This window comes from Manihot esculenta, chromosome 17 (genome assembly GCF_001659605.2).
Source record: "Manihot esculenta cultivar AM560-2 chromosome 17, M.esculenta_v8, whole genome shotgun sequence".
NCBI lineage: Eukaryota > Viridiplantae > Streptophyta > Magnoliopsida > Malpighiales > Euphorbiaceae > Manihot > Manihot esculenta.
In genome coordinates this window covers 32883421-32905477 of record NC_035177.2, presented here as the reverse complement: position 1 = coordinate 32905477, position 22057 = coordinate 32883421, and the positions used below count along the sequence as shown (strand labels likewise).

Below are 22057 nucleotides of genomic sequence, written 5' to 3'. Positions count from 1 at the left end.
ACTCTGCTGACAAGAAAATTAAAATGATAAAGTTTCAATGTTTTGCCTTTTTAAAAATAATAAATTAATAATATATATATATATATATATATATATATATTTCTATAAAAAAATAACTATCTAAAAATATTGATAAGAAATTTACCTTATTCATAATAATAATTTATAGTTAAATTTTGAGAAAAATCTTCCACTAAAAATTAAGTATTATTCATTTAAATTTAGGATCAAATTGGACAAGTTAATTAAATATTTAAAAAATAATTTCTAATATATAAGGTAATATATTTATTAAAATAATATTAATATTTAATTTAATACTAGTATATTAAAATTAATTTTAAAAGAAATTAAAAAGAAAAAGAAAAAAGGTAGAACAGAAGGGAACGGGGTATCGGTGGAGAGGAGCCAAACCCGCCACAACTTCCACAGACAATCAAAAGAAAGAGGATAAATTCGCATCACGTGCCACAAACAGATGCACGTGCTTACCTCCATTTTCGTCTCTCTCAAGTTTTGTTTTCTTTCTATCTATGATCTGCTGCCCTTTTGATCTTTCCACTTTCAATATATATATATATATAAATATAAAACCTAAACACAGAGAGAAGTTTTTGAATCACAGAGAATCTTAGAAAACTCGCTCAAAAATTCAAACTTCAAATTTCGGTTAGCTCTTTCCCTGTATTTATATTTTTTCTATCTATAATTGTTGATTCTGTTCTCAGTGATTTATTAATTGGGGTTTAATTGATTGTTGTAGACTTAGATCTTAAAATCCATGCGTTTGTTTTGCCAATTTTGGGGCAGCATCTGCCCTTTTGGTAATTGATTGGATTTTTTTGGGTCTTTCGTGAACATGATCAGGTTGCTTTAGATGAATGAGAAGAGATTTGTATGGAACAAGAAAAGTATATGCATTAACTTCAATTTGGAGATTGACATTTCCTAAAAAAATTTCATATGCTACCAGAAAGCAAGTTTGTGAGAGTGATTTGTTGACAATTAGGAAAACATTGTGGATGATGATGATGATGATGATTTAGATCTGTTGTTGATGCCATTACATAGATAAGCTTTATACTATAACCAGCTTTTCCATAATAATTTGAGTTACTTATGAGTTATTTATGGCTACAATAAGAACAGAACAAAAGTGGGGGAATACCCATCATCTTGATACTTATGAATACTTTGATGAGGAGGAGTTTGGATGGCAGTTATTAATCTGATTATTCTTGTGCTAAACTGCTGCATGATGAGTAGGGTTGTCTCTTCTTTAGTCTGCTTAACTGCCCAGTTGCCTAGGGAATTATATAAGTTATTATTGCACATCACCATGCTCAACTGTTTTTTCTGTCAATGATTGATGTATCTTAGTGGAATTAAATTTCTTTTTACAACTACTGAAAACATTATTATAAATAGACAAGAAAAAGGAACTGGTTTTGAAGTTTTCTGCAGCTGATGAAAATTCATCAGGTACTGAAAATTTGAAGTTTAGTAGACAAACAAGTCTTTATTTACTTGGTGGGAAAGGAAATTTGTGTTATTTTCTGTAGGAATTTATTTTGAGTTATACTAAACTATAGTTTTTAAGTGGCAGGCTCAGAACCAAGGAATATTTATTAAATGAAAAAATGTCTTCTCCAAGCAAGAGAAGAGATATGGATGTCATGAAATTGTAAGTGCTCTTACTGTAACATATTTGTCGCTGCTACCGTTTCCATTGCTCTTTGATATTATTGTTTGCTAGCTGGAAGGCTAATTAGTATCATGAAAATGCAATCTTTAGTTTCTTTTTCTCCTCCATGATGTTTAAAACTATATTATTGTATATTTCCTATGATAATGGTGCTTTTATTTTCTTTCTTGCCTTTTAAAACTTTAGATACCTTTTATTTTGTATTTTCTCACTGCTGTTATTGATATTCAAATTCTTTTATACATTGTAGCCATTATAGTAATGTTTCTGCCTTGCTGTTGTTCTGTTTTGTAGGATGATGAGTGACTACACCGTGGAGCCAATCAATGATGGGATTAATGAATTCAATGTGGAATTCCATGGGCCAAAAGAAAGTAATTTAAACTTTCTTTTTCCATGCAACTACTATCTTCGAAGTGAAATATTTGATTAAATTCATACATGTGCACAAATATGCATGCAAGGTATAAAAATTAATGATGACAAGATTTGGGGACTGTCGCATACTGAATTTTTGCATGAGTTGTGCCTGAAAATGCTACAAAAAGTTCTTTCTTATATATACTTTCCCTTTCTTAATCTCTAGTATACTTTGAAATAGACTTTGTTATATGAGATTTTTTTGTCTGTCACCAAGTTTTATGTCATCTTTTTGGCTGTAGGCCTTTATGAAGGTGGTGTTTGGAAAATCCATGTGGAGCTACCAGATGCTTACCCATACAAATCTCCTTCCATAGGGTTTCTGAATAAAATATTTCACCCTAATGTTGATGAGATGTAAGCTTTCTTGGACACTTAGCCCGGCCAAGGGTTGAATTTTTGTTAGTTAGTTTTACTAATCACAAAATAAAGAACATATTGGCTACTTGGTATAGTTTGAAATTTATCAAACTTGGTTCCACCTCTAGTTGGCTGTTTCTTAATACTGCTTGCTTACTGGGAAAGAGAAAGGAAAACAGGAGTATTTTGAAAGTCAAATTTTCACCAAGTGCCAAGTGTCCTTTTCCCCCAAAGGATACAACTAAAAAATGTTGGAATGCTGAGCGTTCATCTCTTTTTTATCCAGCAAAAAATTCTTTATGGTTGATTTGCTTATGTAATTTGCAGGTCTGGTTCTGTATGCTTGGATGTCATCAACCAATCATGGAGTCCAATGTTTGGTAATTTAATATTCTTTCTTTAACATGTAATATTGACTAAACATATCTAACCTTTTTTTAGAATAGTGGTGTCTCCTGGGGATAATTAGACCTCAAATATTGCAACGTGCAAATCCATACTGATGCACATAGACTGGGACACAACATTCATTTTATAAGTCCAGAATTTTACTCCTATTATGTTTCTGCTTTCAGTTTATTGCATGCACGTCTACCATAAACTAGTCATTTTAATATAATCCAGAATTTATTGGCTAGTCTAACATGTAACCCTGCCATAAGCCTCCTTTGTCTGTTTTTTGCTGAAAACTTGTTACTTGCTTGTGAGGTAGAGGTGATACAAGCAATTCTTATAAATGTGGATGGAAAAATGATAGATTGCATTTTCTTTGGCAAGCATAAGCTTTTCTCAAGGGGGTCAATTTAGGGGATAAGAGGATATTTTATCATCTGCATGGTTTTAAATAAATTATGTAACTTTATTTGAATTGAAGGAGAGCAATCTACACCCAAATTTTGCAAAGGATGAGTTATTTCCTTTGTTTTTAGTCTTTTGGCTTATTTGTTGAAGAAATATATGTTTATGCAAGGTTGATGGATTTAATATCTTTATTTCATATATTTTTGTTTATTATTTAGTTTCATATCTTTAGATTTTGTTATACTTCAAAGTATCTATCCATTTGAAAAACTTTGCAGATTTTCAAAAAAATAAAATTGTGCAGCAATAGTCTGTTGCCATTATATTGTGACAGTTATAGGCCTGTTTCCATTACCCTGACTGCAATTTAAATCCATGGTTATCTGTCCTGAGCTTTGCATCCCTTTTTGTTTCTTTCTGAAAATAATAAAAGAAGCAGTATGATGAAGTTTCTCCCTGTCCTAAAGCTATTAACATAGTAATGGTCCAGACCTTTTTCTTCCAAACCTTTCATTAAGATTGAAGTTTTATGATATTAATTTAGATTTTGTTTGTGCCTTTGATTTTCCATTTACTTTGTCTCACTGGATGATTCTTAACTTTATCTTGTCAATGCTTTCTCTGTCTGCAGATCTTTTAAATATATTTGAGGTTTTCCTTCCACAGCTGCTGCTTTATCCAAACCCTTCAGACCCACTTAATGGTGACGCAGCATCCCTGATGATGAAAGATAAGAAACAGTATGAAGAGAAAGTGAAGGGTGAGACCATATTTGCTTCATTTTATTTTCATTCATAGTCCATTAATGACATATAGTGCCCTTTTTTCTGTCTAGCATTCCTAGAAGGTCTTTAACAATTTAGTTGGCTGCCTTATCAAATAGCTGAGTTTAATTCATTATGCTGGCAACTTTAATATATCATCTTCTCAATTGCATGACTTATATCGTTTGGAATGGAGTTCCCGGAAATTACTAATTCTTATAATTATGGCTAACCTTGCTTGTTAGCGTTTTTTACTTCTTACCTGATGCATGTTTATGATGTCAGAGTACTGTGAACGGTATGCAAAAAAGGAAAATATCAGCAATACTCTCTCAGAAGAGAGCAACGAAGACATCAGTGAAGAGGATGTTAGTGATGGAGAAAGAACATCAAGTGATGACAATGTTGCTGGTGATGCAGATCCCTGATTATGGTCCTTCGAATTTAATTTAGGCAGTCTCTTTCACAATTTCCTGTCCATTTCATTACCATTTAGTTACTAGTTGGCGATTTATTCAATTGCTTGTAAATTGGTGAAGATTAGGTAGAGACCAAATAATGATACTTCCATGTATAACAAAGTGCACTTTAGCAAGGACATCAAGTGTAGTTAAAATTTGAAACAAGGAAATCAATAAATAGTGGAGATTTTATATTTAGTTCTCTTCTATGTGAAGCTGTCTGCAATATCATACTGTGAATTACTTCACGACATTTACAGAGTACGGTCTGTTTGTTACTTTGATGAAAAGCTGAATGATTTTTAATGGTGATTAAAATGAAGGGTCATGATTAGAAGAACCCTATGCAGGCTATACAAGATGATGATAATGATGAAACCATTAGGCAAGGTTGATAAATTCCTTGAAATTTGTTCATATAGATGCGTTACCCAGGGTAAGGATCTCCTAAATTTAACAAGAATCCCATCCAATTTCAATTTGATGAATCTTTGTAGCATATTTTTGCATCTTTGCTATAATAGTCCAGAGTAAGATTACTCAAATTCTTAACAGCTCAGAAAATGGACCGGGTAATAATCATTGACGTTACAACCGACAAGGACTTCGCATTGTATGATTCAATCTAACGGAGTTACTTGCATATGCAAACCATGCTTAGTTTTGATTATCCAATGTGTATAGCCTGATTTGTACCACAGGCAGAGCAGTAAACAGTAATGACACATTACAATTACAAGGAAGAAGCACTTTCATGTCTCTCATAATTGAAAATGACATGAAAATCAATCTTTCTGGCTGCCGGCAACCTTGTTTTCGGTTTTAATTGGAGCCAAGTGGCTTAGAACACAGCGGCAATCTGTTCTACAAGATGACAAATGCCATTGTGAAATCAGAAATCAGCCGAGTTTGCATTATAACTAACTAATTCTAGAATCACTTGAACATTGGGATTTCCTCCATTCTGAAGTCCTCACATATTACTACCCCTCTCAAGCTCAAAAAAGTTATGTTGCGCTTCTGTTTCCATCAAAGCTTTGTACGTCCAGAATGAAGCAAATCCCAATTTGGGTACTCTTCATTTCATTCTGTCTCCTCCTCCACGCGACAAATTCTGAAGTGGAGGAGGTGGTCAAGAGATCACTTATCAACTTTCTTGCAAAACTGAATGGCGGGCAACCGAATCCAAGTTTCGGTTGGACTAATGACACTGATCCCTGCAAAGATAACTGGAAGGGTGTGATCTGTGATAGGCAGACCAAAACCTTTGTAAGAAGGATATATCTCAGCCAGACCAATCTTTCTGGAGTTTTTGATGCTGCTTCTCTTTGCAATGTGCCACCTCTTGCTAAATCTCTTATCCATATTAAGCTTGACCAGAACAGTATTGTTGGAGAACTCCCAGCTGAGATTTCGAACTGCAGAAATCTCGTTTACTTGCTTCTGGGCCGGAACAGATTTCATGGAAATCTTCCTGATGCTTTAGCCAAGCTTAGGGCTCTGCAAAGACTGGATATTTCAGACAATGAGTTCTCTGGTAACTTGCCTAATTTATCGCAGATACCATTTCTCACAACATTCCTTGCTCAGTATAATGAACTTACTGGTGAGCTACCCAGTTTTGATCTTTCGAATTTTGTAAGGTTCAATGTTTCCTTCAATGATTTCATTGGCCCTATTCCTGTTGTGACTGGACAATTCACTGAAAGCAGCTTCATGGACAATCCTGGATTATGTGGGCCTCTGTTGAAAAGAGATTGTTATAATCAGGACGATTCGACAAGTGAAGACGGGAAGAAATCGAAAGGCGTCTCAAAAGATGAGATTCTTATGTACTCAGGCTATGGTTTACTAGGCTTGGTTTTCATCAGTATCATCATTTATAAGCTGGTTAAGAGAAACAAGATAGAAGAAAAAGATGATTCAGTTAACAAGGTTGCATCAGCAGATGATGATATAGAAAAGCCTACAGCTGTTTCAAGTGATCATAAATCTGCGATGAGCAGATCAGATTTGTCAGTCAATTCTTCTGAAAGTGCAATGGCTTCTACTTCACTGGTAATTCTAACAAGTCCTGTGGTGAATGGTTTGAGATTTGACGACTTGCTGAGGGCTCCTGCAGAGTTGCTTGGAAGAGGAAAGCATGGAAGCCTCTACAAGGTTATCTGTGAAAATGGAATGTTTTTGGCTGTCAAAAGGATTAGGAATTGGGCAATTTCAAGCAGTGAATTTAAGCAGAGAATGCAGAAGATCTACCAAGCAAACCACCCAAATATATTGCCAGCTCTTGCCTTTTATTCTTCCAGACAAGAGAAGCTGTTGGTTTATGAATACCAGCAGAATGGAAGTCTCTCCAGGTTTCTCCATGGTAACTTTCTGACTTTCAGCATTTTCCTATATATATATGCATATATATATATATATATATATATATAGCGTCTTGCATGAAAATAGAACTCTTTCGTATATATTACAACTCGTGTCAAGAGTTTCTGAGATTCTACGTATGTACTTCAGGAACTCAAACGGGACAAACATTCGACTGGATGAGCCGACTCAGTGTTGCAGCTACCATTGCCGAGGCATTGGCCTTTATGCATCAGGAGCTTCAACCTGATGGGATTGCTCATGGGAATTTAAAATCCTCTAACATCTTATTGAATAAGAACATGGAACCTTGCATAAGTGAGTATGGCCTTATGGTTGTTGATGATCAAGACTATTCTTCACCTGTCAATGGTTACAAAATCATGCCAAAACCTGAGGCTACTGCTCATAATGCCTTCAAGTTAGATGTTTACGGCTTCGGAATGATTCTGCTTGAATTACTGACTGGAAAGCTAGTGCAGAATAATGGAACAGACTTGACTAAATGGGTTCATGCCGTTGTTCGAGAAGAATGGACGGTAGAGGTTTTCGACAAGGCTCTTATATCGGAAGGTGCGAGTGAAGAGAGGATGGTGAACTTGCTTCAGGTTGCTATAAAATGTGTCAACCACACTGCAGAGGTTAGGCCTACAATGAATCAAATTGCTGTCATGATCAACACAATTAAGGAGGAAGAAGAAAGATCCTTAGTTTATGACCCATGAATGATGAATACTTCAAATCTATGTAGGAAGAGGTATATGAAAATTACAGAAGATTATTTGTTACAGGAAAAGTTTGTTTCATTCCATACATATGTTTTAATTTAGAATTTTACAATTATTTGTATTTTAGAAGAGTATTTACTCTATGTTCTTTTTTCACGCTAGTATCTTAGTCCACTTTATTTCATTCCACTTTTCTCATAAACTCACTAATTTCGTATAATTTTTTGAATTTAAAGTGATTCTAATAACAATTGTAATAGTCGAGCCAAAATTGACGAAAATAATTATTCTAAATCTTTTAAATTTTTTTTTTTCCATTTGATATAGGATTTTACATGTTTGATGTTGCCATATATACTAAAATAAATCAATAATCAACCTTTTTCTAATATCATATTAAATTTGAGGAGAGTAATGAATATATATATATATATATATATAAAAGCTCGTATAAATAATTAAATCACTTATTACAAATTATATCAATATTAAAATATAATTATTTCTTTGTATACATTATTTAGATACCAATTTTTTAAAAGTCGCTTAACACTTTCATTTTTATTTGTATTCAACTAAACTTTGTAAAATTTTATTTATTAATTTCACGATCTTTGCAAAAAAGTCATTTAATACTTGAATTTTAGAAAAGTATAATTATTTATTGACTTGCATAATGCCCTTTCGCCATGATGGCAGCACTGCATAAACAGCAACAACAACAACATTAAGGATGTTTTTTTTTTTTTTTTTACTCTAGGTGATGTGTAATAAGACAAGATCTTCATGTAGCCGCACTCCATCTACTCTTCTCAACTTTAGCTTCATTTTTCAATCAACGATGCTTAATTTGGTAGAGTTTTCTGACATTGAGAGGAGTTCACCAATGTAAATAAACTTTATTTAATTTTATAATTATATAAATTTAAATAATAATCTTTTATTAAAAAGTATATATTTACGGATCTTCATGTGATGTTGCTAATTTTGTGAGAGATATTATTTTATTTCAAATAAAATGTATATAAATACGTTCAGCCTATATAGTTTCCTATATATATATATATATTTTGAATTTAAGATATTATTCTAATTCATTTTTTATAACGATTTTATATCTCCTGTCAGAATTTAAATTATGTATTTTTTATTAATTTTCTTATTTGAAATAAAAATATTCAATTTCTTTTAATTTAAATAAAATTTATATTTTAAACAAAATTCATAATGAATTGGTGTGGTCAATGCATAAAGTGGTTGCATGAATTTGGATAGGAAGCAATAGCCAGTTGAAGAAAGAACAGTGGTGCAGTGCAGGTAGTAGAGAACAACATGATGAATTTGAGAACATAATTTGTAGACTAAACCCACTATCTCCCATTGAAAAAGGAATTTCATAATGAAATCCTCCCATTACACAAATACTTTATCTAAGACTTTTACAAGGAAAAAATCCTTTTTAAATATAAATTATTTTTTATAAATAAATAAAATTAAAATTTATCGTAAATATTAAACTAAAGAATATTACAAATACAACGCACATGCTGAAACCAAATTTAAAAAAAAAAAAAAAACAACCGTTGATGGTGGTGGTTGGTGATGGCCGGAGCTAGGTGGGGGATTATAAGAGCGTTACAAAGTCTGATTTTCCTATAAATTGTTTTCTTTCCCTTTTTTTTTTAGTTTATAAAAGATTTGAATATGACATTTTTTAATTAAAAATGAATTTTTTTTCTGAAATTTAATTTCATTTTATTAAACTTTCATCAATCAATTATATAAAAATAAAAAAAAAAATTAAGTGTTAATTTATAATTCCAATCAATTCAGTTTAGGTGAAGTTAGAAAATTTGGTTGTTTCATAATCAAGAAAAAGATCTTTTTTAGAGTTGGATTGTGAACTTAGACTTTTAGGTTTCTTGAATCTTATATTTGGTATATGTGTTGAGCCCTTTAGGCTTTATTTTTCTTTTGGCTTCTATCAGCTTTCTCTAAGCATATTTTTTAAAATATTTATGATGACTGCTGGATTTCTTCACCCCGGCCTAAAGGCCAGACCCACGAAAACAGTTCATGATCCGAAGGTTTCAATATTCCCCTCGAGAGTCAGGTCCAGCCCGCTCAGTCACAGGGCTGGACTCCGCCTAGACCCCTCAATCAAGCCGGCCCAAACCTCTCGGCCCAGTAATCAGGCCCTCACCAGGCTCAACTTCAGCCCTACCATTCAACCCAGCCCGGAAAGGGGAAAATGACCAAGATGCCCCGCTGGTAGGTCCTTTCGCATGCGTATCAGAGGAGAATCATACGTATCAGAGGAGAATTAATGGCCGTTACGAATGGAGCAGGCGCCTGACACATCAGTACATACGGAGCTAGGCGACAGAAGACAGCTAGCATTGTGGCAGAGAGACAGATATATATATCACGGTAGAAGCCACGCAGGGGGGATATCTCTTCTTCTTCCTTTTCCTTCCTGGACACCATTTTTATTCTTACTGTAACCCTTGCCTAAATATACTACTCTGAGCCATAAAATCTGACTTGAGCGTCGGAGGGCCTCTGCCGGGGCACACCCGGTAGGCCCCTGACCATTCTTTCTTATTTACAGGTCCTTTCACCAGGAAGAACATGGAGAGATCCATCAGGGAGCCCAGCAAGAAGGGACCCAGAAGAAAACCAGATCTATCATGGATCAGGAAGAGGAAAATATTTATCAAATGGCGCCGTCTGTGGGAAACGAAGGAGATCTTTTCATCACCGGAGTTTTCACTTTCAAAACCCACTGAGATCCACAATGGCAAACCACTAAGAAAATAACCTTAACGTCATTCCAAATAATCTGAGCTCTGTCCAAGAGGGGCAGCGGTTCTTATTTTCCAGTCCTACAACTCCAAACAACCAACCACCCATTCCTTTTAACCCCTCGCCAAGCTTGGCCGGGAATGTGCCCTCCACGAAAGAGATTTTACTATCTCAAAAGTTTTCAGATCCACCCATTGAGATCCACATAAGTCTGGTGAATATTTTCTGTAAAAGAAAAAAAAAAGGGGTGAGGAATATATGTATTGTTGAAATTCTGAGGTCCGCTGTATATATAAAAAAAAAAAAAAAAAAAAAGAGAGAAGAAGAAGGTGAAAGAAAGAGAAGAGGAGTCCGTAAGAAAAAAGGAGGTCGGATCCATGTTCGAAACTAGATTCGTGGTCGAGGTTGGAGTCGCATTTCAGGACAGATGGAAAGCATCGGGGCGACAGGGAGACAATACAAAAAAGAAAGCTTACACGAAAAAGAAAGCTGGAGATTTACAGTAACCCAGCTGAAAGGAAAGACCCAGCTGGTGTAAGAATATCTTGACAGTCTCTTAATCTTCATTTTCCTACCCTCGTTGTTTATTTTAACATTTATTGAATTTTATTACTACTAACTTTTTCTTTGAGATCTGACGAGGTGAAACTTCAGATCGAAATGCTTGTCTCTGAGTGTAGATTTTAATTTTTTTTTATAAAAGAAAAAAAAAAGAATGAGAAGTATATATATATTTGTTGAAGTTGTGAGGTCGGCTGTAAAATATCAGGTTAGCAAGTTAGAGAGAAAATTAATAAATGAAAAATAGACAAGGTCTGGCTAACATTTCAGGTCGGATAAGGCATTACGTCGGATGAGACACGATTCAGGGCCATCCAACTCGGTTGCAGAGCAGCGCCCCTCAAGCATCGGAGAATCTGTATGGTCAAGCCCTTAGGTTGGACACTCAAGAGCTAGACAAGTTCCGGGAAAGTTTGAGCGGATAATCCAGCTGAAAAGAAAGGTTCATTATGCTAAAGAATGTTTTGATGGTCTTTCAGATAATTTATTTTAATATTTTTTAGATTTTACTATGGCTGGTTTTTTCCTTTGAAGTCTGGTGAATATTTTCTGTTAAAAAGAAAAGAGGGTGAGTAGTATATGTATTTGTCGAAATCCTGAGGTCTGCTGTAAAAAAAAAAAAAAAAAAAAAAAAAAAAGAAAGAGAAGAGGAGTCCGTGAGAAAAAAGCAGGTCGGATGGTGGGAATGGCAATAGTAGAAGGAGCTCGAGCTGTCAAAGACGCGCCGACCTGAGGAGGAAGTTGCTAGTCTGATCGAGCTCCAAGAAGTGAGGTCGGCGCGGCGCGGAAATGGGCTAATGGACAGAAGATGCATCGATCTGATGAGGAAGTCGCCTGTCTGGTTGAGCTCCAAGAAGTGAGGTCGGCATGACCAGGTAGCAATCTGACCTTGTAGGTCGGCGCGGCATGACCAGGTAGCAATCCGACCTTGTAGGTCGGCGCGGCATGACCAGGTGGCAATCCGACCTTGTAGGTCGGCACGGAAAAGAACAATGTCGGGACTGCCGATTTCGCCGCCATCGATCTTGGGATGACCGGCGTCACCAGCGCTCCAGGGCACGAGTCCTTCGAATTTGATGTCCGGAGTACCATTCTCTCATCACCACCCATCTCTTCTCTGAGCAGCCCCCCAAGCAACACCCTCGTCTTGCTTGACATCACTGAGATCTCTCTCCTTCTGTCCTCCGCTAATAAGAACTCTCTTCCGCCTCTCGACCCACCCTCGATTCCTACGGCCAGGATTCTTAAGAGGGATTGGCTTCACATGCACCGCACTGGGGTTACCGCTGTCGTCGCCTCTCTATTTATTTCCGACCATGTTTATAAATTTGCATCCCTGAGAAATCAGTGACTCCCGTGGCTGCAAGAGTTGGCGAAATCGCCAAGAGAGAATCGATTGCCGTGAACTGGGTAAGGATGGTCGACTTCCTGCGCAAGGCCCAATCGAAAGAAGTTATTTTGCTGCCATGAGCTAGGGGCAGGGTCCCAAATGACGTCGTGGCCATGGAAGAAGGGAAATTGTAGAAGATTCCCGGCTCTCGAGAGAGAGAGAAGGATAGAGAACAACTCCGGATCTCTGTCGATGAACAGAGAACCAAGACTCATGTGAGTTGACTGCGAAAATTGGGAGAAGAGCAATTTGGGCCCCGCAAAGGCTAAGGTTTGTTTTGTGGTCTGAAAGATTTGACCACCAAATTCAATGATGGTAATATCTGTCAAACAATCATGGGACCGCCCCAGCTAGGAAATCCCAACCGAGAACAATCCTCTACAGCCATGACCACTTCCGAAGAACGGATCAGACGTCAATCACGCTTTGACCCCACGATCATGGTTCCTCGAGGACACAGAGGTACGATCCCATAGAACGAAGAATTACTATTTTAGTTTTTAAAATTAATAATATTTAGATAAAAATAAAACAAGATAAATGTAAAATAATTAATATATTACTCAGCAAATAAATAGATCAATAAAACAATAACAGCATAACTTTAATTATTATTTTAAATGCCCATGATATATATGCTCCAGGACCCAAATGGCATGCTTCGCATGTAAATAGTAAGACTAAGTTTAATATACCTCTATGACTCTATGAGTTCGGATATCCTGATAGTGGCTTATATTTTATAGATTGAAAAATCCTGGAGATATACACATGCAAAAGTATTGTTCGCTGCATCTCTAAAATTGCATGAGTTAATACCTGCATGCATCTGAAAAATGAAATCAAGTGACATGTGCGACATATTATTAATTGATGAATATCATTGAATTAACAACGAGCATCCTTGTTATATGTGCTCTGTGCAAGCTCTTATTTTGCAGAAAAATAAACAAGACCTCAGTTAGGCACAAAACCAGCTGAGATGACGAAGCGACAGTAAGGCCATAGAGCCCGAATTACAAAGAAGACTCCGGGATCCCCTAGGAACTCCCGGGTAACCAAACAAGACCGGGATCCCCTAAGAACTCCCGGGTAACCAAAGAAGACTCCGGGATCCCCTAAGAACTCCCGGGTAAACAAACAAGACCGGGATCCCCTAAGAACTCCCGGGTAACCAAACAAGACCGAGATCCCCTAAGAACTCCCGGGTAACCAAAGAAGACTCCGGGATCCCCTAAGAACTCCCGGGTAACCAAACAAGACCGGGATCCCCTAGAACTCCCAGGAAAATAAAGAAGACCGAGATCCCTTAGAACTCTCGGGAAAACAAAACAAAAATAGCCGGCGAAGATCTCCAAGATCTCCCGGAGCAACAAAGACCAGGATTCCCAAAGATCTCATGACAAAAGAAGACCTCACTGAGGTCCTAGCAAAGGAAGACCTCAATAAGGTCTTGACATAAGAAGACCTCACTGAGGTCCTAGCAAAGGAAGACCTCAATAAGGTCTTGACAAAAGAAGACCTCAATAAGGTCTTGACAAAAGAAGACCTCACTGAGGTCCTGACAAGAGAAGACCTCAATAAGGTCTTGACAGAGAAGACCTCAATAAGGTCTTGACAAAAGAAGACCTCACTGAGGTCCTAGCAAAGGAAGACCTCAATAAGGTCTTGACAAGGAAGACCTCAATAAGGTCTTGACAAGAGAAGACCTCAATAAGGTCTTGACAAGGAAGACCTCAATAAGGTTTTGACAAAAGAAGACCTCACTGAGGTCCTAGCAAAGGAAGACCTCAATAAGGTCTTGACAAGGAAGACCTCAATAAGGTCTTGACAAAAGAAGACCTCACTGAGGTCCTGACAAGAGAAGACCTCAATAAGGTCTTGACAAGGAAGACCTCAATAAGGTCTTGACAAGAGAAGACCTCAATAAGGTCTTGACAAGGAAGACCTCAATAAGGTCTTGACAAAAGAAGACCTCATTGAGGTCATAGCAAAAGAAGACCTCAATGAGGCAGAAGACCTCAATGAGGCAGAAGACCTCTAAAGAGGCAGAAGACCTCAATGAGGCAGAAGACCTCAATGAGGCAGAAGACCTCAATGAGGCAGAAGACCTCAATGAGGCAGAAGACCTCAAAGAGGCAGAAGACCTCAAAGTGGCAGAAGACCTCAATGAGGCAGAAGACCTCACTGAGGTAGAAGACCAGCAAAGATCTCAAAGATCTCCCGGAGCAAAAATAGCCAGAATCAAGATCATCCGGTGCAACAAGCAAAAACAACTCATAAAGAACATAGTTCTGATCTCACATAAAAGATTGGAGCACGGGACCATAAATGAAAAAGCTAAACTCCGACCTCCCAAAGGAGCTCAAGTCATCAGGTAGAGAGACTTTGATCTCACACAACAGCCAAAAGTACCAAAACATCATGCCAATCTCAAGAAAACGAGCGCAGTACTGGTAAACCCAATAGGCAGACCAAATTAAGGCAAGGCGATTCCTAAGCAAACTACATACCAAAATACAAAGCCAAAACAGAGAATCAGGGGCAATCATAAGAGGCACCGAACTCGAGAATTGACTGCTCACACTAAACCAATTCAGCTGACCTAGAGAGAGGTCCGGGCAACAAAGAGCCCGCAAAAGGCTCGAGAGCAGACAGCCCATAAATACTCGGGGGCAAAAAACATACACGAGAGTCCAAACGCTCAGATAAAGAATCAAGAAGGCAAGACGGTCAAATCCAAAAACAGATAGTCCGACCCCTGCAATTCAAGGTCGACCTTCCCGGAAGCCTGGAGGGGCCCCACATCTGGACCGGCAAGGCTATAAGCCTATAAAAGAAAAGTTAAAACCAAACAAATGAACAGTCAGACTGAAACACAGCCCGAATAAGGCTCGACAAGAAAGTAAGAAATTAAGTCCGACTTCACAAAAGAGCTCGGGGCACCAAAGTAAAGAAAGTGAAATTCTGAACTTCGGAGCTCGCGATATAGACACCGTCACAGGCTATAGGCACAAAAGCCTAAACGAAAAGCAAAGAACCGAGCTCCCAGCTCGGATGAACTCGTAACAGGAAAAAAACAAAAGAACGAGTACTCTATCCCAGTGGAGCTTACAGCTCAAACCACACCGATTACCGGAAGGATATCTCAAGAGGAACAAGGTATTATATTCCTGAGCTCGCGACAATGACGAGATCGCGAGCCAAAAACAGAAATGCCCTCATGAGAATAAGAAAAACTCGCAAGTTAGAAGCTTAACCAGACTCCGAGCTCTTAGCCCGGATCGGTTCAACCAGCAAAGACCCAGTAGAGCCGGCCTGATCCAACAAATAAGTAAAGTTGACAAAACCAGAAGACATTGTGAATAATGATGAGGTACATGCCGAGGTGAAATATCATTTGTCATCGAACACACATTCCCATAACGCCATACATTCAAATACCAAAGTAAAGAGACAAAAATAATAAAAAGGCAAAGAAATGGTACTTTTGACAAGAGCAGTTCTCAGACCAACACGGTCATGAATAGAAATTAAAAATTTATCCCCTCACCAGTCATGGAATAACTGCTGAGGAGATAAAGGGGCAATTGATGACTGCTGGATTTCTTCACCCCGGCCTAAAGGCCAGGCCCACGAAAACAGTCCATGATCCGAAGGCTTCAATATTCCCCTCGAGAGTCAGGTCCAGCCCGCTCAGTCACAGGGCCGGACTCCGCCTAGACCCCTCAATCAAGCCGGCCCAAACCTCTCGGCCCAGTAATCAGGCCCTCACCAGGCTCAACTTCAGCCCTACCATTCAACCCAGCCCGGAAAGGGGAAAATGACCAAGATGCCCCGCTGGTAGGTCCTTCCGCATGCGTATCAGAGGAGAATCATACGTATCAGAGGAGAATTAATGGCCATTACGAATGGAGCAGGCGCCTGACACATCCGTACATACGGAGCTAGGCGACAGAAGACAGCTAGCATTGTGGCAGAGAGACAGATATATATATCACGGTAGAAGCCACGCAGGGGGGATATCTCTTCTTCTTCCTTTTCCTTCCTGGACACCATTTTTATTCTTACTGTAACCCTTGCCTAAATATACTACTCTGAGCCATAAAATCTGACTTGAGCGTCGGAGGGCCTCTGCCGGGGCACACCCGGTAGGCCCCTGACCATTCTTTCTTATTTACAGGTCCTTTCACCAGGAAGAACATGGAGAGATCCATCAGGGAGCCCAGCAAGAAGGGACCCATAAGAAAACCAGATCTATCATGGACCAGGAAGAGGAAAATATTTATCAATTTATTTTTTGACAAGAAAAAAAAACTATATATTATTTGAAAATTGAAATAAAGTAAATAAAATAAAAATAAGTTGAAGAGGTAAATTAATTTTTTATAAAAAAATGAAAGGGTAAGTTATGTACTTAGTTATACTAATTACATATAGTTTTATATGCGCACTTTTAAATACAATAATAATTAATAAATAAATATATAAAATAAGCTATAAGTAAAAAAGTTTATTAATATATAAATTTAAATAAAAAATTAAATAATTAGAATCGTAGAATTATAATAGCAATAATAACAATCATAATATCTGAAAGAGTAAAAGAAAAAATCATATTCAATTAGCTTAAAATGTTAATTTCTACATTTATAAGCTACATTTGCATTCTTATAATGTAAATATTTTACTGATAAAAAAAATTTGCATTTATAGAACAGAATACTGACATATTGATTTTTTTTTTTTTTTTTTGGGAAATTCGTCATTTTGTATGATGGAATTAGGGATTTACTTGATAAATTAGTACTCAAATAGTATAATTGCACTTTTGTCGCTTATGGTTGACCAACGTGACTTTCACGCACTTCACAGGCACGTGGGGTCACTTCCAGTTCCTCTTTTTGGCATTCTTTACCTCACTTTGGAAACTACTGCTGTTGCCACTCTTCTGTCTTCGCTTTCGCTTCCACCAGAAACTTCGGACAGAGAAAGAGAGCGACTTTTTGAGGGAGAATCAGATAAAACCCATTTCTATTTTTCACTTTCCTCTTCTTTTCTTGCTATTTAAATGACTCATGGAAGATCTCTGCTTCTATCTCTGAACGATTTATTTATCTGGTTTAAGGGTATCTTCCATTTTCAAGTGTTTGCTTAAAATATTCATTTATGGTGGATTCTTTCTCTCAAGAATCAGGTTAGAACCAGACCCCACTTACTATTACTACCCTCTCATGTAAAAAATTTTAGCTCTCAAATTTGAGTGAAGGGGAAGGAAAAAGGAATTGTGGGTTGTATTGGGTTTTTAATTCTGTGGAAGGAATCGTTGATATGTAAATGAGTCGGATTGGTGTTTGATCTTTGTGCTGGAAGAGAATATACGGTTTCTGGGTGTTCCCATATGATCTGTGGGATGTCAGAGAGAAGAGAAAATAGATGGCTTATGGAGCATACCCATATGAGGATGTCATGGATTCAGTATCAAATCAAGCAAAAACATGGTTACTTGACATATTCGCCGCCTCTTTCTCCTTCTTCAATGTCTCCATATGCTACTAATTTTCATAAAGGATCAACCCCTTCATCTTCATCACCGCCGTCTTCTAGTACAAGAATTAGCGCTGCAGTTCTTTTCATTATAGTGATTCTTGCAGTACTGTTTTTCATCTCTGGTTTGCTCCACTTGCTTGTTAGGTTCCTTATAAAACACCCATCTTCGTCGGCTTCGTCTCAATCTAATAGATACCCTGACGTCTCTGGACCAGATGCTCTTCAAAGACAACTACAGCAGCTTTTCCATCTCCACGATTCTGGTCTGGATCAGGCCTTTATTGATGCTCTTCCTGTTTTCCAGTACAGAGAGATTGTAGGTCTGAAAGAGCCATTTGATTGTGCTGTTTGTTTATGCGAGTTTTCTGAGAAAGACAAGCTGAGATTGCTTCCTATGTGCAGCCATGCTTTTCACATCAATTGCATAGATACTTGGCTGTTATCTAACTCCACATGCCCTCTTTGTAGAGGGACTCTTTTTGCTCCTGGATTTTCCATCGAAAATCCAATGTTTGATTTTTATGATTTAAGAGAATATGATGGATGCCCTAGTAATGGAGAAAATGGGTTCTCTTCTAGGCAAAAAACTGTGGAAATTGAAGAGTCTGTTGTTGAAAAGGGTGTTTTACCTGTGAGACTTGGTAAATTCAGGAGGCCGAATGATGGAACAGGGGAGGCAGGAGGAGAGACTAGCAGCAGTAATTTAGATGCAAGAAGATGTTTTTCAATGGGTTCTTATCAGTATGTGCTTGGTGATTCAGACCTCAGGGTTCCCTTAGGCACTGACCAGCATGGCCGTGATGCTAAGCTCGAAAAACGAAATGGGGATCTTTCAGTTGATGGGGATTTGGAGGGAAAGAAGATTAGTAGTGGAACCAAACGTGAGAGCTTCTCTGTATCTAAGATATGGCTTTGGTCTAAAAAGGGCAAGTTTTTGGGATCCTCAGATACTCAGATGGATATGCCTTCTTCACTTAACAGGGAATTGCCATGGATGGTTAGAACACAAGAAAATTGAAAGGTATTTCATTTCATGGTCCTTGTTGGTCTTTAATCCATTAATGAAATCTTGTTATGCTTTTTCATTTTGATAATTTTTTTGGGATGCTAATTCAAATATCGTGATGATTGGTTGTGGTATATTGTTGATGTGTTGCTTGTATATTGAAATTTGGTTGATTCAAAACCAAATTTCAAGAGACTTTTTCTTGTTATATAGATTAACCAAATAGGGTAACTGTAGGTGACCTTAATGTTCTGGAGATTGATCTTGTGGTTGGTCCTTTTATATTTCGAATTTGGATGGATGATGATTATGTCCTATGTTCTCTAAAAGAACACATGTCATTGATTATGTATTGACCTTTTGAACAGATTTGATTATTTTGCCAACGCTCTGAGCACATTAGCAATCATTTGTTTGTTGGATATTCACGAGAGAAGGTTAATCCATAGAATTTAATTATTGGAGTGGAGGACAAGTTTCCATACATTGGAATGCAAGTTGGCAATATGAATGCTTTGATATCTTGATTTCTGAATGGAAATGTCTAATTTTCCAGCTACAAAAATGCTGCTGGAAAGTAAATTCTGAAATGCTAAAAGATAATTGTATCCTTTTCACTCATCCTTGACTTGCTTCTTCTCATTAGTGTTACCTTTTGCATGGAATCATTTTAAATGTCAACCTTTGTTCATAGTAAACAAGACAAGCATAAGATGGGATATTCTCATAATCTCCATTTATTTGCTAAGCATTAGAAAAATTTTCTCACTCAAATGTTCATATTCGCCCGTTTGAATCATTGGATGATGGGTGTTTTTGATGTTTTGTTTTTGTCATCCTTTGTTCTTTGTTCTTTGATTTCTTCCTGGATTGATGCATAGTGATTTTGGGATTATGTGTTCTGAATCTTGTTGTTGAGGTTTTGGGTTTGGGCAGTTGGGGCAGTAGTGAAGGTGGGATCCATGAGAGCACCATCACATAATTTTTCAGTCTTCTGAATGAGACCTGTGATTGAAATCTTGGCTGTAGCAGCAAATTGTGTGGGGTCAATACGTTTTTTCCTCTACCCATGTGGTCATGTTGAAAACTTACCCCCTCCCCTCTCTCTTTCCTCCTTAATTAATCCGCATTAAGTAATTAAAACTTGATATTTGTCAATGGCAGCGGCAAGTTTGAGAAGATAGTTCTACACCCCAAGTGAGTGGGAAATTTACTATCTAATCCCTCTAGTATGAGAAATATCTTTTTAATCATACTTTGGACTAAAATCCAGTTGTCTAGTAGCTTTACAGAGACAAAAAAAAACAAAAACCTCATGGCAGTATAATGAAGTGCAACAGCATCAGCCTAGGATCTAGCATGGATATCAGTAACCAACCACCAGGATTTGAGTATGATTGAGAATAATATATAATCATTCTTAATTTCATAATTATATTTTGATAAACTGGTCAAATTTAGACCTATCATTTTTAAAAATATAAAAATATATATATATCGACAATTATTTTAGAGTTAAATCACTCTTTCAATTTTCATTTAAAAAAAAATAAAATCAAATAAAGTCAACTTTTATATAAAGACGGTTTAAATTGATTTACCTGACAATTTGGATGAGAAATTTTGGATCGACAGTTATGAAATAAAATTTTCAATTAATAAAATTCATTAAAGTTACTAGGAACTATAATATAATAATTAAAGATTTTTCAATTAATAAAATAATTTATTAATTTAAATTTTTTTTCTCCAACAATTTTTTAAAATAGATCCTTGAAAAAAATTCGTGCCTGTGGACTGCTTTCACACGTATGCACTTCATGGTACTGTTCAATTTAGATTACTTTAACTTATTGCTGTATAATTTTTGCACTTCAAATTTCCACGCTGCCAAACATGAAATTTAGTTCAAATTCTATATGAATTCACCTTTCATCAACATTCTCATTTTCTGACATAATTATTAGATAAATTAATGAAATTAATTACTGAATTAAGTGTATAATAACTTAATTAATAAATACAATATTATTAAAATTTTATATTTAATTTTTAAAATAAAAGGAATCTTAAAAAAAGGAAAAAAAAAAAAACAAAAGCAATGTAAGATAAATTAAATAATGACTTGTATGTAAATTAGTAAATTTTCTAAATATACAAGAATTTAATAGTAATTTTTTATATTTTAAAAAAAATTACATAAATATGTTTAAATAATTTTAAAATTTTCAAGGGACGACTTTTTATCTAGAATTGGAATTCGCAAATCATGTTAGTATCAATATAAATTTAACATGGATACAATTGAAGGTTGACAAATACAAATACGATTAATAAATTGTGTCAAAAATTTAAAAATTAACATTATTATTTTATTATATGTATTACACGATATAATATAATTTATTTAATTGTGTTGATTTGACAAAACACAATCCAATCCATTAACACGATTTAATACCATTTTATAAATTTAACAATTCAATATTACTTATTTTAATATAAATTTAATATTTTTAAACAGTATATTATGTAAAATTTACATATTTATTTTTAACGTTAGATAAATTTAATAATATATTAAAATACAAAGTTTAATTATTTAATATTAAAATGTGAGAGTTTAATATTTAATAAATTAATATTTTAACAAAAATTTATAAAATAATATAATATGAAATAAATTTTTAATAAATAAAATAAAAATAATTTATAAAAAAATTAATATTTATATATTTATAAATTAATAGGTCAAAATGAATCAGTCCATCGTAAATTTACATGTGACAAGAATAACAAAACATAATCTACATGTGACACAAATAAAAAAATTTATTATAAATCTATCAAATCGAATTTATAAATGATGACACGAACACGAATAAATTTAACTATTATAATAATTTAAATTAAACTAATTCAAATAACTTTTGAATTCGGCTACTTAATTCAAAATAGTTAATTCAAATTATTTTATAGTTTCTAAATGAATCCATATACATTTCTTACATTTTTTTAATCCATGTTACAACCGTAATCCTTAATTTTTAAATTGTAACCCTTAATTTTAGATGTAGTTTTGGTATCATGTTTATAAATCATGTCTAAAATTGCCACCCAATCCTTTCAAAAAGAGAAT

At 35.8% G+C, this 22057-nt stretch overlaps 3 protein-coding genes across 4 annotated transcripts; all 3 read left to right on the top strand.

The window, feature by feature from the left end:
- The first annotated feature begins 389 nt into the window (after positions 1 to 389).
- On the top strand, positions 390 to 4709 carry LOC110604535 (ubiquitin-conjugating enzyme E2-23 kDa). 2 transcript variants are annotated; one of them, XM_021742738.2, is made up of 7 exons: positions 390 to 669; positions 1607 to 1684; positions 2000 to 2079; positions 2368 to 2482; positions 2813 to 2865; positions 3918 to 4046; positions 4336 to 4709. In XM_021742738.2, the coding sequence occupies exons 2-7, from the start codon at positions 1641 to 1643 to the stop codon at positions 4476 to 4478; spliced, it is 564 nt and encodes a 187-aa protein (XP_021598430.1). In that variant the 5' UTR covers positions 390 to 669; positions 1607 to 1640; the 3' UTR covers positions 4479 to 4709. The 2 variants fall into 2 exon arrangements, with proteins under 2 accessions (XP_021598430.1, XP_021598431.1); XM_021742739.2 differs by having other exon boundaries at positions 1601 to 1684.
- A 128-nt stretch (positions 4710 to 4837) lies between these two features.
- On the top strand, positions 4838 to 7730 carry LOC110604590 (probable inactive receptor kinase At2g26730). Its single transcript, XM_021742828.2, has 2 exons — positions 4838 to 6879; positions 7029 to 7730. The coding sequence occupies exons 1-2, from the start codon at positions 5562 to 5564 to the stop codon at positions 7601 to 7603; spliced, it is 1893 nt and encodes a 630-aa protein (XP_021598520.1). The 5' UTR covers positions 4838 to 5561; the 3' UTR covers positions 7604 to 7730.
- A 9563-nt stretch (positions 7731 to 17293) lies between these two features.
- Positions 17294 to 20229, top strand: LOC110604458 (RING-H2 finger protein ATL46). Its single transcript, XM_021742626.2, has 2 exons — positions 17294 to 18933; positions 19287 to 20229. The coding sequence occupies exon 1, from the start codon at positions 17764 to 17766 to the stop codon at positions 18928 to 18930; it is 1167 nt and encodes a 388-aa protein (XP_021598318.1). The 5' UTR covers positions 17294 to 17763; the 3' UTR covers positions 18931 to 18933; positions 19287 to 20229.
- Positions 20230 to 22057: the final 1828 nt, after the last annotated feature.